Here is a 15,683-nt window from a genome sequence, read left to right as displayed (position 1 = left end):
GGTGTTTTTATCTCAGGAGTAGAAACCCTAACTAATATACAAATTAAGCTCAGGTAAATGTTACCTTGAAAACTCTATTACCTTGTTTTCCCTACCCACTGGAGAGACAAGGATTGTGGCCTGTCATGGAACCTCAGCCAGGGAAAATCTAGAGAACCCTGAGACAGGCATTGGCGCTTCGGGGCTGACTGGGTACTAACTGTGGCCCAGGATCCCTGATTGGATTGAATGTATTTAAACTGCTTTGTGCACAGGGTGTCCTCATGTTGCAAAGTGCTCTAGGGATTTTTCCTAGGTAGATTGTTGATGATCAGTCAGTGACAAAATGGTCTGGTTGAAGTTGTCCCTTCTGACTGTATTTTATTTTTTTAAGTAAGTTTCCATTTGTGCCATCTAGGCCCTTATTCTGACTATAAGTCTAGTCACTTAAGATTTATAAAGTTCTGAAGCTGTAGTGAAAGACTCAATCAGTGTTTGAGCTTGTTTTAATTCTATTTACAAGTGAAGGTTTAATTTTGCCCTATTTCATGTCAAACATTAAAATTCTGACTACAGTTTCCAGCATTACTCCATGGTAGCTTTCAGAAGGCATGTGCAGAGTTCATTCTCTTAACTTTGAATAATTTTAATGAGATCAATGACTTATTTTTTAACTGATATATTAATAAGTATACAATTGTACATATTAATGGGGTATTGTGATATTTCCCTTAATGTATTACCCATTGTATAAATCAGAATAAACTCTCTCCTCAAAAATTATTTCTTCATGTTGAAAACTTTCAAAATCCTTTCTACCCTTTGAAACATACAGTCCATTCACATTATTAGCACTCATCCTGGTACAGAATAAATAGCACATTGAACCCTCTCACTCCTGTTGAACAGTGACTTGGCATGGTTTGATAAACCTATCTGCAGCCCCTCCCCTCTACTGTCCATAGTCTCTGCAGTTATTATTGTACACCCAACTTGTGCAGGATTGGCTGTTTTAGATTTTACATAAGATGGGCATCATTTCTGTGTCTTATTTCTCTTAACATATAACCTCTAATTCTATCCATGATGCTGTAACACAGTGTCACTTTTCATGGCTAAATAATATTCCACTTCATATATACGCAAGCATTTTCTTGGCCTATCTATCACTTGATGGACATTTAGTTAGTTACCTCTTGTTGGGGTTTTTGAACAGTTGCTGATACAATCAAGGAAGTGTAGATGTTGCTCTGACACACTGGTTTCAGTTTCTTTAGATGTAGTATGATTATTGGGTCGTGATGGCTCTCTTTTTGTTGATGGATTTTTGTTGTTTTATTGAATCTTACTATATATAGCCAAATTTTCAATCCTCCTTCCTCAGGCTCCCAAGTGCTGGGATTATAGATGCAAGACTATTGTTTGTAACTTTTGAAAGAACCTCCGTAATGCTTTCCATTGTGGCTGTCAAAATGAATTCATTTTGCTGGGTGTAGTGGTGTAGACCCTTCAACCCCTGTGCCTGGGAGGCCCATTGATTATGAATTTGAGGCCAGTGTGGGGCTCTGTAGCAAGACCCTGTTTCACAAAAACAAAGGATTCTTCCTTTTATCCTTTCTTGTCGAATGTGGAGTTGAACCTAAGGCTGCATGCATGCCAAGCTGTCACCCCATCTCTCACTCTCAGAACCTTTCTAACAGGACAATTTATAAAGCAGGATTTATTTAATCCTTCGCTCCTTCAAACTAATGGGGTTTTTACCTCCACTAGTTCACCATGTGCTAATTAGACTAATCCAGAGGCACCTTTGGCTCTGGCATAACAGCCGGTGTACAAAGAGTCACACTGCAGAGTAGCAAGAACTTGGTAATTAGGTTGAAAGAGGATGGGCAGAGCAAATGAAGGAAAGCAGTTTGGCACATTGAAGAGATGGGAGGTGTTTGGAGGCCACTTAGGGTGTTGAAGGTTCTGACTTTGTTATCTGGCGTATCTCAGTTCAGAATGCAGCCCTGCCCAGACTTACTGTGTGTCATTGCACAGTAGTTAAGTGCTCCTAAGACAGTTTCCTAATCGGTACAATGAGAGAACAATGCTGTACCTGTTTATTGAGTGAGACAGAAAGCAGGACATGGGGCACACACAGCATGCAACACTTAGCAAATCAGCACCCATTTATGCTTAGTACCCAGGCTTAGACCACTCTCAATCCTTCCTGAATGTTTAGGAGTGAAGTCTCTATTGTTTGGGGGATTTTTGTCCTTAAACATGTACTGTTCTCAGTAGGGGTTACATTTTTAGATTCAGTGTCCTTGTGTGTGTGTTGGTGACGAGGGGTAGGGGAAACAGGGGGATGGGGGTTGTCACTGACCACAGATTCTTGTGCATGTCTACTACTGAGCTGTAGTCCCTGCTCAGACTTGCTGAGTTCTAAAAAGGTAATCTTTAGTATAAATTTTTCTATACCTTTTTTTTTTCCTGACTGAAATCTTTAGTTCTCTCCCGGGCATCTTTCTCTGTCTTCAGCTAGCTCTGGGAAGCCTTGTGATTTAGGTAAAGTTTAACTTGAACTTTGCTTTGTAGAGGAGTCATCATCCTTGAGGTCCTCATGGGAATTTGGGACCCTCGTACCCTTCTTGGAATCTGAACTCTAGGAGGTCTTGTGCGCGGGACATGCAGCCCAGCAGGAAGATCCAGGCTCTCCACCTGCTTCCCTCTGTGCTGGACGACTATGGTTATTATAAATATGGATGACTGTCTAGCATCATACTGTAAATCACTTGTAAATTTAGAAGTACAAATCATGGATCTTTTCCATCAATAATACATAAATAAATAAAATCTACTTTTAATTCTAAGTCCCCAAGTTAATGATAACCCATATGTTCTAATCAGAACAAGTCCACACCCAACAAGCCCCCAATCAGAACCAGGTAAGATCAGGGATAGCATGGACCCAGACTTGGATTGAAATGCAGTGTTTAGAAAGTCTGTGATCAGGATGCTTGCCCCTGCTGTATTCTTACAAAGATGTTAGGAGCTGGGAAGGCCCCAATACAAAGCCCTTTCTCCTTCTCCTGTCGTCATCCCTGGTGTGACATATAATTATTTTACCCAAGACTCTGTCTGTTAGGTAAATGTTCTACCTCTGACTACATACAGCCGAGCTTCATTCCTGGTTTTGTTCAGTAGCAGCATCTTCTATCCTGCCATTCTATCCTTCTATCTATACCAATTGCCTTGTGCTCTGGGATGCTATCTTGGGCACTGATTATATGACATTTAAGAGAACATGTGGTCCTACCTACTTCTGTCTATGGTTACCAGTTCTCTGACAGCCAGAGGCTTGGTAGATGGGGGACTAATGAATGTACCTGTCTAGTACCTCAGTTTAATTATGAGAAGAAAAGAGAATGGATAAATGGAGATACTGAGACTTGAGTAAAGAAGAACAGAGTTTTGTGTAACATCTGTGGCAGAGCAGGAGACAGGGCCAGGTGGTTTTATACCTAGAAACCAGTGCCTTTACTCCATAGAGTATAGACACAGCATGTGAGTTTACTTGCTTCTGAAAGCTATGAATCATGGGTTGGAAGGATGGAATCTCAGGCAGGGCAGTTTTGGTTTTAGATTAAGCAATACCAATATTCCTATCTCAAGTTCAGCTCTTAGGAAGTAGAATTTCCTCACCCTTTGATCAGTTTTTCCAAGTACTCTCCTTCTGAAAGAGTCTCTTTAGATGAAGTAGTATTTGAGTGACAACTTAGCAGGGACCCTGAACAGAGAGGGAGGGAGGTAAAGGACCAGAGTTCTCAGCTTGTTAAGATGTTGTGGAATTAGCATGCCCATGGCAGAAGCTAGGCACAGACCATGATGTCTGCAGTGGGCATCTGAAATTGCTGGCAAGATAAATGAGAGTTGTATATGTTGACTGTTTACATTTTCTGCTATGGAGTTTAATTTTTCTTCCATATACCTTACATTTTTGTCTGTAGTAGTAAGTGCCTGACATCAAGATTTGAACTCTTCGTTGCATGTCTAGCAAGTATTTAGGTTTTTGTATGTTTGATCTGTTGTGTAACTGCTATTCTTGGCTTAATATATTTATTACTTAATATATTTTCATATTTATTGAAAATATGAAGGAGACTACTTCCTGCTCCTGCTGCACATTGGCTGTGAAGACAGTTTGGGTCCTCCTCACTGTCTTTGGGCTGAGCCCTTTAACTTCCTCAAAAGTCTTGTGTGGGGCCTAGGGTCAGAGAGCTGTGGTTTCCTTCCACCAGCTCGCTCACAGAGCAGCAGTATGTGGGTGCATACTTCAGACAGTCCTCCTAGGTGGCTGCTGACTGGAGAGCCAAGCCTGAGAAACCCTTAGCTGCAGGCTTTACAAGATGCCCTCTTGGGAAGGTTTCCAACCGCCACAGCTTTTCTCACAGGGGTTAAATTTCACAAGGTCAGCCAGAGTGAAGCATTGCGCAGTGAAACGCATCCAGATGTCTCCATGAAGCCACAGATCTCGCTTAGAAGTGCGAGGCTCTACGTGAAGCTCTGGCTTTCTTACATTTGAAGAGTAGTCTCCTTTTAAAGAGTACTCTACATAATCAGCTACTTTCAATCAAATATTCTTCAGAATCTGAAGGCTTTTCAAAAGCCTAGTGATTTCTAAACTACTGTATATTAAGATGGCAGTGTCATGGGACCTCACGAAAGTTAATTTTGAATCTCAGGAGATGTGTTCCTTAAAATGTCTGAATAAATTGATTATCCATAAATTCATCCACATTTCAGATATTGATGAGTAAAATTCTTTTATTTCATATTGAGAATTTTTTGGGTTGTTTGTTTGTCTAAAGATGAATAGATATTTTTTCACCTGTAAGTTAAATGTTTCATCACAGTAGCTCAGGATAATCTGTGTTTAATTTTGCCGTCTTTATTCTATTTACTCTCACATAGCCTCTGAGTGGTGCTTGACTCTTACTTCTTACTTGAGTGTCTTACTTCTGCTCTGACACTCCCTGGTTTTTGTCTTGCAGCAGTCTCTGGTCCCAGCACACCCTATGGCCCCACCCAGTCCCAGCACCACCAGCAGTAATAACAACAGTAGCAGCAGTAGCAACTCAGGATGGGATCAGCTGAGCAAGACGAACCTCTACATCCGAGGCCTGCCCCCCAATACCACTGATCAAGACCTGGTGAAGCTCTGTCAACCGTGAGTATAATTTGCTCTGAGAGCCTTAGCTACCGAGACTTCCTTGATCAATCATAGCCATGGAGGATGTAGGTTATGTTAAAGGAGAGGTGCATAAGATAAATATACATGAAAATATATAAGACCCTAAACGTGCAACTCTTGGTCACTTTCTTAGTATTCACATGTGCTACTAGAATGCCATCATACGAGTGAAAATTTGCATTTTCTTGATTTGGCATTTGAGAAATAAAATAGGAATTTAAGAAAAATTGGTGGCTAGATCCTTTTTAAGAGTACTCATCTTTCATAGAAGCCTGCGAGGAGCCAGTCAATCCCATAGGAGAAAACAGCTGACATCATTTGTCAATTATCAAGCTAAGCTCATCTTGAGTGTGTGTAAATTCTTGGTTCCTGCTGGGATGGTGTCCCTCTGGTTTCAAAAGCACCAGGATCTCCATGGTGCAGATCATTCACTCTTTTCTCATTGGAAATAAAACCGCCTCCACTTCCTGCATCTTATGAGAAGGATGCATGCGCATCAGGTTCTGTAGTAAATTTGCATTTCATACTAATGTTGATGAATAGAATATAAATGTGTTTTTCCCTTGCAATTACATTATGTCAGCTAAGTAACAGAGTTCTAATTTAAACTAAGGAGCCAGAACTACCTTTGAGAGCAAAGATCATTGTGGAAAGCATAGAAACATCAAATCACATCGAGCAGTAAATGCTTACATGTAACAGCACTTTGTATTTATCCTAGGACAGTAATGGTCTTTTAGAAAAGGAAAGTTTGCATAACTGCATTGAGCCTTCTGCTAGAGAACGTTACCTCTTCCCTTCAAAGTGACTTGCTTGACAGCATCTCATTTCTCTTGCTCTGGGTAAAGCTCAGATTCATTACTCATTTTTTTTTTTTTAAGGGAAAAAAAAATATATTGAAAATTGAGGAACAGAATTTCTAAACTCTGGCTAAAGCTAACATCTGGCCTTCGTTTGCTTTGTCTCGAGAAGCAGGATGGGGCAATGGGTGGTGTTCCTCCAGGCTCTCTAGGGCTGTGTACAAGGCCATTCCATCATGCTAAGTCTTTTCTTTATCGCCCTCTCCGCCCAATCCTCCTGGACTCTGGGACAGTGAAATCACATCCCACACTAGAGTCTGATCTGCAAGGAAGTCCAGCTCCTGGGCGCTTGTCAGCTCTGGCTGGAGACAGCGGGAACTCTGCCAGGCTTGCCTGCCCTGCTGCAACCATTAAGACCACAACGAGGTTTTGCTATCTTGTCTGCAGCTGCCCTTTCGTTGGCGTCTTCTGATGTTACTGAGTGCCATAGAGTCTAAGGAGCTAAAGATAGGAGCCAGGGGGTGAAGCAGATTCGCAGTCTTGAGGTCTGAGAGGGGAGGATTTCAGAAGGAGACTGTTCCTCAGCTGGTTTTAAATAGGAAACTAATAGACCCATGCCATGCTTTATAAACAGGAAAAGTGCTTGAAAAATAGGGCCAATGTCTGGGGTTTTTTTTGTTTTTGTTTTGTCTTAATTGAAACAAATCATTTTCTAAAAGTAATAGGAGAATGCATTATCATTTTTCCTAGACCATGAATTCCATTTTTGTTTCTAGTCTCTTTGATGTGTGTAGGCTTTCTTAACACGTGTAACCATTACTCTCTTCACCATTATTATTGCCTCTGTGGAGGCAAGACACAGCCCCACCAGGAGATGCTGCCTCACAACCCATAGTCAGCTTCATTCGACTTCACACAGGAATTGAGTAAAGTGGCACTTGAGCTCTGATGTGTTTCTGATAAACTAGTTGGTGACTTGGAAGTGATGTGACCTTTAGGGAAGTGACTGACTTTAGGACCTAGAGGTCCTTGGAGCATAGGCAATGTAGCAGGAAGGGTAGAGAAACCTGTACCTCTGCAAAGGGGGAAAGCTTCTTAGCAGTGCAGACTTAGCACTAATTGTAAGATTATCTGGGGTGGGGAGGCAGCAACAGTGGGAATAAATTTGTTTCTTCTGAAGCTTGGATCTGCTCTAGTTGTCCGAGAAATGGAAAGGGATGCCAGGAGTGTTTGTTCCATACAAAGTGTGCATGGAGCTTAAAAGCAAATAGGACAAAAGATTTTACCTACTGGTGAGGAAAAACAAGGTTTTTGTTTGTTTGCTTTTGTTTTTTGAAGTATAACATGGGAAGGTTGGAAGGTTAGGAAAAATGACGACGAGGATGTTGGGTATTGTGATGTTAAGGATTGTGGCAGTAAACGTCAGCTTCTCCAACCCAGAGGTTGTGACCCCGGGGTGATGGAGACCGCCATGGTCAGGAGGAAAGGGGTTAGCTGGGAATTCTGTGAGTTTAGGGAAGGAGAGCTTGACCGGGCAAGGTGGTCATGGTCAGATGATGCCGACTGTGAGCAGATTACATCCACAAGTGTACTTTATCAAAGATACCAGCAAGCTTTAGGTGACCTCTCAGTTGTGAAGTGTGGGTGGGAATATAGGAAGCTTTTAACTGTTCTAGACAGCTGCAGGTTTTTCCTTTCCATTTCTACAAGCTGATCTACTCAGAAACACAACATCAGTACGGAGACCCAGCATGTTTAGGAGATAAAGTGGTCCAGTAGCAGAAAGGACCACTGTTACAACCACACCACATAACAGTGTTCATTCTCCCCATTTTCTGAAACCAAACCAATTGGATATATTTGAGTGTATAAATAAGTATAAATACACATACACACACACACACACACACACACACACACACACACACACACACAGAGAGAGAGATAGAGAGAGACTAGAAATCAGTAAAGCAGTTCTTTCCTTCCTAGTTCTGGGCTGAATTCATAGGATGCCAGGGGCTCTCCTTGCTTCTGTGGCTTGCTTCCTTGCCATCCGGGTTCTCAGCTGCCGCTGCCTGGCGCTGCTCTTGTGGGTCATGTTGCCCATCTCCCCTATTTAAGATTTAAGTCTTGACCCCTTCATGTCTGTGTGTTTGGCTGATACTCTCTTGGGGCAGTGCTCCACACTTTCCCACTTGGCACACATTTTCCATTTCAGTATCTCATTTGAGCCCCTGGTTCACTGTGACCTGTCCAATTGATTTGCTCCACTGTGAAGTTTGGCGTTCTTCCTGATGACCTCCCATTGTCCCTTGGTCTTCAAGTAGGTCCTTCCTTCTCACAGGGTAACATTAGTCGTTTCCTTCCTTGCTCCCTGTGGTGTGACCGGAAAGAACATTTCCCGATTCCCATCTTACCTAAAATATCTCACCACTGCCCTCCCCCCGAGCCCCGCCCTCCCTGCTCAATTCTCTGAGGCCCTGGCCAAGTCTCCCTGCCTCCTTCCTGCTTGGACTGTGCTAACAATGCTGCCCCTTCTTTATCATGGCTTTCTGCTCACAGTTGGTATTTCACTCCCGTGCCATCCTGCTGTCTACATGCCTGTTACTTAACAGCATGCCTCATGCTAAGAGTCTCATGTCTGCAGATTTCTCACCTCACTTATAAAAGCAGTGATAATCAGGGCTACAAGCTTTAGAAACCCCAATGTCACCTACTACTACAGAGTTAGGCAAATATCTGGTCTTTAGTCCATAGCCTGCAAAGTAGGTCAAACAATGCTTTCAGTACAAGGTTGTATTCAAAACAAATGAAATCTGGGTTATATAGCCTCTATTAGTATGCTTGAAACAAGAAGTAGTTTGTATTTCAGGCCTTTGAAATATTTGTATATGTACAATGAGATATCCTGGGGAAGAATTCCAAGTCTATACACAAAATTTAGTTATGTTTCCTATAAACATGTAACTTCATACATTCTCAGTGTGCCTGCATTTTGGCTATGCCTACCACATACAGTTAGATATAGGATTTTTCTACTTCGTTATCATGTCAGTGTGCAAAAAAATGTTTTAGATTTTGGCCCACTTCGTGGTTTGTGTTCATGGGAGTAACAAAAGAACTTTAACAGGAAGACTGGGGATCTAGTCCCTGGAGTATCAAGCACATATTAATCCTCATTTTTGTCCAAACACGGTGAGAGAAAGATTTAATTATATGTAATCTTACATTGAGAAATAAAAAAAACAGAAAGGAACCCCACCAGATTCTAATTTTGAAAGCTGTGAAACCCAAGAAAGCAGTTTGCATAAACACAGCCCAAGCCTCGTCTTCCATCAGGCTTTTGTTGGGGTGCATGTAGAAGGCTGGTTTCAGGGTCACACAACCCTCCTCGTTTCCTGCGGATTATTTTCACTATGTCATGGGAAATTTTCCATTTTGTCCAAACTTTGATTTCTAAGACTTACAAGCTGTATTTGAAGTAGGCTATGATGTCTGTCCCCGTAAGCCCCACATTTGGGAGGTGGGGTATACAGCAGCACCCAGAGTTCAAGGTCTGCCTGGACTACACCCAGATTGCCTCAAGCCAAGTAAACAAATAAATACAAACTGTGTGTGTGTGTGTGTGCGCGCGCGCGCGCACGCGCGCGCAGTTTATTCCTTAGTGTGTCCTGACTTCCTGTAGGAACCCAGGCCAGCTGGCTGAGAGATAGCTGTAGCTCCGCTGTACATTGCAAGGTCAAGGGACCTCACTGTCCCCACGTGCCATTTGAGCTGAAGTGCATTCTGTAGCCAGTCAAAAGTGTTCCTACCCTGCCAGCTTTGCATCTTGTCTTTCTAAACCCACCCACCTCTTTCCTTCATTTGGTAGCACTTTAGTTTGTTTCAAATATAGTAAAACATCATGTTTTACCTCAGTGTGGAACTGTATCTATCTTTTGATACACTAGACTGTTACTAATTAAAAGGGCTGCCCTTGAAATATAACCGCTTTCCCTGATCTTAATCCCCATTGTATTTTGATTTCCTCTCTCTTTGTTTCCTATTCTCTGCAAGTTTCCCTGGTTATTTTGAATACATGACAGTTCTTTGAAAGTGAATTAGAAAGACAAGACAGGCCAACCAAAGTAGACAGAAACAACCAGCTGTCCTTTGAGAAAGAAGGGTTAAGGAAACTTTTTCCCCCTATGGTGTTTTGTGAGAAAACCTGAAGATGCTCGGGTTAACATGATGTGAGGGTGTGGGGTAGCTTCCAGGAATGAGATGACATTTGGGCATCAGATGACAAAGAGCATGTCAGGAAGGATAACTGCTGGTGCCCTTCAGGCTCCAAGAAGGGTCCCAGAGGTATGAGAAAGCAGGCTACTTAAAATACACAGAGGAAGAAGGAAATGAAGGTTTATTGGTGCACAGCTGGGTGTTCTGCAGTTTTTGTTACCCAGAGCTTCTGGTGTGTGGAGGAAAGGGAGGAGACACTGGTGGGAACGTTTATCTCTACCTTGGACCAGAAGCTAAAAGGGTTGGAGTAGATTCTTTAGGGAGGACTTAGATCTTGTTTTGGGAGGAAAGCATAGTCCCTCCATTTTCCCTTTCTCCCATCATCAATCTGTCAGCTCACAGGAGGAAGGCTTGCTTAGAGGAAGAGGATGTGGCCTCTGAGAGCCGTGGAAGGGATTCCAGGGGCTATGGCTTAGGACAGTAAGGAACATGACAGGGCAGCTATGGCATAAGACAGTAGGGAATATGGCAAAGTGTGTCCAGGGGCTATGGCAAAGAACTGTAAGGAGTATGAGAGGGTGTGTCTCAGTGGGAACACTGAGATTTTAAGCCTGAATGAAAATGACTATAAGAGTCTAGCGCTTGGTACAGGGAAAGCTTGAGACGTGCTGAGAGACCACAGAAAGGCACCAGCTTTTGAGGGCTCCCTCCTGGAACCCAAGCTCCACCACCTCACTGTGTTCCCATGGTGACCATGCTTTCCCTGTGGGATCAACAAATAAGGCCAATAAACCGAAGTGTTCTGAAACCACTGGTTTGGCAGGCACTGGTTTTGTAAAGAGTCACTTGAGAAAAGGCATTTACCACAAGGCTGATTACCAGAGTTTGATCCCTGGCATCCACATGGTGGTAGAAAAGCACCCACTCCTAAAAGTGGTTGTCTGGCCTCTGTACATGTGTACACGTGTGTATGCACATATACTTGCACATGTGTATGCAGGTATGCATATATACACACATAAATAGAATTAGAAAATTTTAAAAAGTGTTTAGATGCAGAAGGTTTTAAGTTGCTCTGATTGTCTAACAATGGTTCTCAACCTGTGAGTTGCAACTCCTCAAGGGGGTAATGATGATCACCTAAGATAATTTGAAAATGCAGATTTTATAACTTATAATTCATAACAGTGGCAAAATTAAAATTGTGAAGTAGCAATGAAAATGATTTATGGTTGAAGGGTGAGATGGTTTGTGATGGCCCAGGGAGTGGCACTATTAGGAGGTGTAGTCATTGTTGGAGTAGGTGTGTCACTGTGGGTGTGGGCTTTGAGACCCTCACCCTAGCTGCCAGGAAAATCAGTATTCTGCTAGCAGCCTAAAGATGAAGATGGAGAACATTCAGCTCCACCTGCACCATGCCTGCCTGGACGCTGCCATGTTCCCTCCTTGTTGATAATGGACTGAACATCTGAACCTATAAGCCAGCCCCAATTAAATGTTGTCCTTTATAAGACTTGCCTTGGGCATGGTGTCTGCTCACAGCAGTAAAACCCTAACTAAGACAGAGTGGTCACTAGAACCTGAGGACCTATGTTAAAGGACTGAAGCATTAGGAAACTTTGAGAACCACTAGTCTAAAGACAAAGGAAGCTAAGGAGACAAAACGGCAACCCGGAGTGGTCATATTCTCTCTCTCTCTCTCTGTATCTTTAACTAGAGAATTTCTTAAACTCTCTCCCCTGAAACATTTCCCCTCTATCCTCAGAATAAGTGGCTATTGCATTATTGCAAAATGAGTAGGTGCTTCAGTCACTGTTTTGTAGCATCATTAATAAAAGCAAATGACCCTATTGTCACCATTCATGTCTTAGGGTTTTCAGACTTTAATGTTGCAAGTCTCTGCTGAAAGCCAAATCTTGGGCTTTCATTTCTTAGATGTCTGTAAGGGGAAGGGAATAAAAGAAATAGAAAATATTAGGAAAATAGTTCTGACTAAATGTGTCCCTTGACAGTTGTCTTTAGCCTCACAAGAGAGTTGTGTAGAAGATTTCCAATAAAAAAGAAAAAGAAAAAGAAAAAGAAAAGAAGGAAAAAAAGAATGTAAATCACAAGAGTTTCTGGAGCCATGCTCATTAGTGTAATAGAAAAGTGCATAATACATAACCCCATGGGATTCTGCCAAGGTACCTGAGCAGCTTGCCTGCTGTTTTGACTTTATCTCATCATTTTAAGAAGAAATGCCAATGGAGCAAGCCAAAATGTTAAGTTAGGATTGTAACCTAACTCTGTCCTCCTGGCCAGTCTTTCTATGAGAGTCCCAGTAGTTGAAGTGCTAAGCAAATGCCATATTTGAGCCTGGGAAAAATAGATAATCTTCCTCATTTTTTTTTTTTTTCGTAGTCAAAGCAGTTAAGATCTTAGACTCAACATTGTACTTCATTGACATTCCCCATTCATGTCTTGGGTCGGCCGTGTTCTTAATCACATCAGATGCTTTTTTTGCTGTGGAAGAAATCTGGAAATGTTAAGAAACACTTATAGAGCATATTAAAGACTTTCAGAACTCACAAAACTAGCTGCAGTATTAGGGGAAGAAAAAGATCCCAGGAAATACAAAGGCATGCTTCCCACTAGAAACCCATCTCACTTCGACTGTGCCTTTGAATTTATAATTAGAACTGTTTATTTTTAGGATATAGGCAACTCTCTAAAGTTAACACCGTGTTTAATCCTCGTAGCCTTGCACAAACACAGATGAAAGCCGTACTAAGATGTGGGTCTGGGGTGATGTGCCTGGGCATCTTCAGGCCACACGACTTGCCTCCCTCTGCTAAGACTGCCTGCGGCTGTACTCACTGCAGCACAAGTTAGAAACAGCGGTAGCCAGTAGACTTTCTGCGTCATCGCAGGTAGCTGCAGCCTCAAATAGCACTTTCTAAGCAGCTGCTATGTGCCTGGATACCTACTCTTCTTTTGAACATTGGCTATAGTGGTGAGGTGGGGTGGGGCACTTCCTAGGATAATAGAGAGCCATCTTCCCCTGTCATGTCCAAACTGGATATGCAGGTGGCACTCCAACTTGAATATCAGCCTAGACAGAACTTACCTGGGAAGCCCTGGACAAGATGATCATAACCACACAGATGTGGGAACTCAGCCTGTCCTCTGTGAGCACATACAGAATTTCCTGGTTTATATATGTGAACCTAAAATTTCCGTAGCAGCCCCGTGGAGGTTTTTAGCCCCGATATAAAGGTAAATGTATTGCCATCTGGAGTGAAGGACTTTAAAGCCTTTATTTTGACAGTTAACAATGGGTTGTATTTAGAGTTCCTTATGAGTTACTGTGAATCACAAAGATTTGCAATCCTTCCCTTGACCCTTTCCCATCCCCACTTCATGTAAGCACACAAGGGGGAGAGGAGTGAGGCGTGGTTGTGTTGTTCTCTAGGTGCAGAGCTACAGCGTTAGGAGATGATACAGTGTACTGGGCTGACTCGTGTTGACAGTATGGTGTATTTTAAAATACATATTCTCAAATATCCACGTGGCCATTCCTGTCACAAAGACATGATGAACGCTTGAGGTGCAGGAGATCATTGTATAACGTAAAGACACCGAAACATCACAGATCACTTGGCAAATATGCCAAATTATTATGTGCCAATCAAAAATAAACTTGAGGAAACATATGTGGAAAATCCATGTGTTACATATACATGCCTAAATGATCCTAGCTGCCAAGGCTTATCTAATTCTTGCTAATTTCTGTTTGGTATGCAAAATGACTTATTTAATCCCTAGAGCGTGTCTTCGTTCAGTAATCCTGCCTACATTTTAAGATGCAGTTGAAAGAGGCCTCTTTCTTATTGCTCAGTATCATACAGCTAATATGGTTGAGCCAGAACTCGGACTAGTCTTGACTCCAAAGCCTATTCTCTTAAGGGCTGTGTCTGAATACATTTGTGATCTGCCTGTTCCCATCCATGCCTGTGTTTTTCCATTCGCCACAACCTACAGAGACCCGTTACTGAAGGCCCCTTGGACAGTCATGATAGATTTAGCAAGACTTAAAAAACAAACAAACAAACAAACAACAACAACAACAACAACAACAACAACAAAAACAGGCCTTAAGTCTACTTAAACAGCCAGCAGAACCGAAAGCTTGGAGCAGAGGTCTGAGAATAGAGGCAGAATCTTATCTTTCCTGACATCTAGTAGTAATCCCCAAGTGCATAGCTAGTCACTGAAACACAGCTTGTGGGTAGCTAATGTGCAACACCCTGAGATTACACAGCACAGAGAAGGCACGTCATGTTATTTGCTTGATGCCTGGAAGAGTTAGATAAAAAAGAAGCATTCTTTTAGGGATTATTGTCTGACAAATCCTGGCACTGCCTTAGAAAATAATGGACTTTGTGGGAACATTATAATTTTCCTGTGAATGAATAATATGTTTGATTAAAACAGATCAAGTCCCTCTTTAGCTCAGAGGTGAGGGATGAATCTCCTTTGTATCTAACTTAGCAGACCGTCATAGCATTATGCTGGTGATTTTGCTGGGACATCACTAAGACCCGCTAGCCTGTCTTTGGGGGTTTGGCGGGGAGAGGTGGGGAGGGGGTATGAATACAGTAGAACAGAATGTAGATCTATAAGCTGATACCAGGATCTCATATGATAGAAGTTAGCAAAAAAAATAAAGTTAGCCTTTGCATGAGCCTTCGTAGTGCAGTGGACTGTGCAGACCCAGGACTGAAGAGGGCACCTCTCTGCTCTCTTACATGTGTTGGGGGGACAAGGAATATGTGCTAGGTGGTCTTGAACATGGAATCTTTTTATGTGCTTCATAAGTACTTATTTAAAAAGTACTTACTGTGCTTCACAGAGAAGGGAGATTATACAAGTCACCTCAGGGCTTGCCCTTGACCTAATGTGGAATAGACCTAATGTGGAATAGAGGGTGTGTCCAAGGAGGAACAGGACTGACTGTAAGATGACTAAGGTTCCAGGCTAGAAACAGGGAGTTTGCTATCGTTACAGATACGGGGGATCAAGGGGAAATGCTTACCTTCATTGTTACTGGAATACTTTCCCATTCCTGGGGGAAACTTTTGAAATTGGGGACCTGTCTGCTTTATGAGTTTGTGTCCTTACTTGTATGTGGCCCCTACATGGAAGGAGTTCAGCCACCAGTCCCACATAGGTGAATCTTCAGTTCAGGAAAGAGACTAGTAATTAAACATCATGGTTGTCATTTGGAGTAAGTGACCTGTTCATGAACTGTTCACTGGCTACATGATAAGTTACAAATTTTACCTGAGAGTCTAGTAATGATCAATGTATGTTTCTCCAGAAAGTACTCTTAAAATTTTATAGTAGAGCCAGCCAGACCTGGTAGTCCACACCAATAATCCCAGGATTTAGGAGGCTGCCCCAGGAGAACT

The 15,683-nt window shown here is 42.3% G+C and overlaps 1 protein-coding gene across 4 annotated transcripts in view; it reads left to right on the top strand.

The window, feature by feature from the left end:
* Positions 1-15,683, top strand: part of Rbms1 (RNA binding motif single stranded interacting protein 1) — a 214,782-nt gene that overhangs the window by 117,287 nt on the left and 81,812 nt on the right. For all 4 annotated transcript variants that reach the window (XM_021192622.2, XM_021192623.2, XM_021192625.2 and 1 more), the window contains exon 2: positions 5,016-5,191. In XM_021192622.2, the coding sequence (XP_021048281.1) occupies positions 5,016-5,191 (176 nt within the window). The remainder of the gene's footprint in view (positions 1-5,015; positions 5,192-15,683) is intronic.

This window comes from Mus pahari, chromosome 3 (assembly GCF_900095145.1).
Source record: "Mus pahari chromosome 3, PAHARI_EIJ_v1.1, whole genome shotgun sequence".
In the NCBI taxonomy this organism is placed as follows: Eukaryota; Metazoa; Chordata; class Mammalia; order Rodentia; family Muridae; genus Mus; species Mus pahari.
The sequence above is the reverse complement of the archived record's forward strand: the minus strand, read 5'-3'. Positions and strand labels throughout refer to the sequence as shown.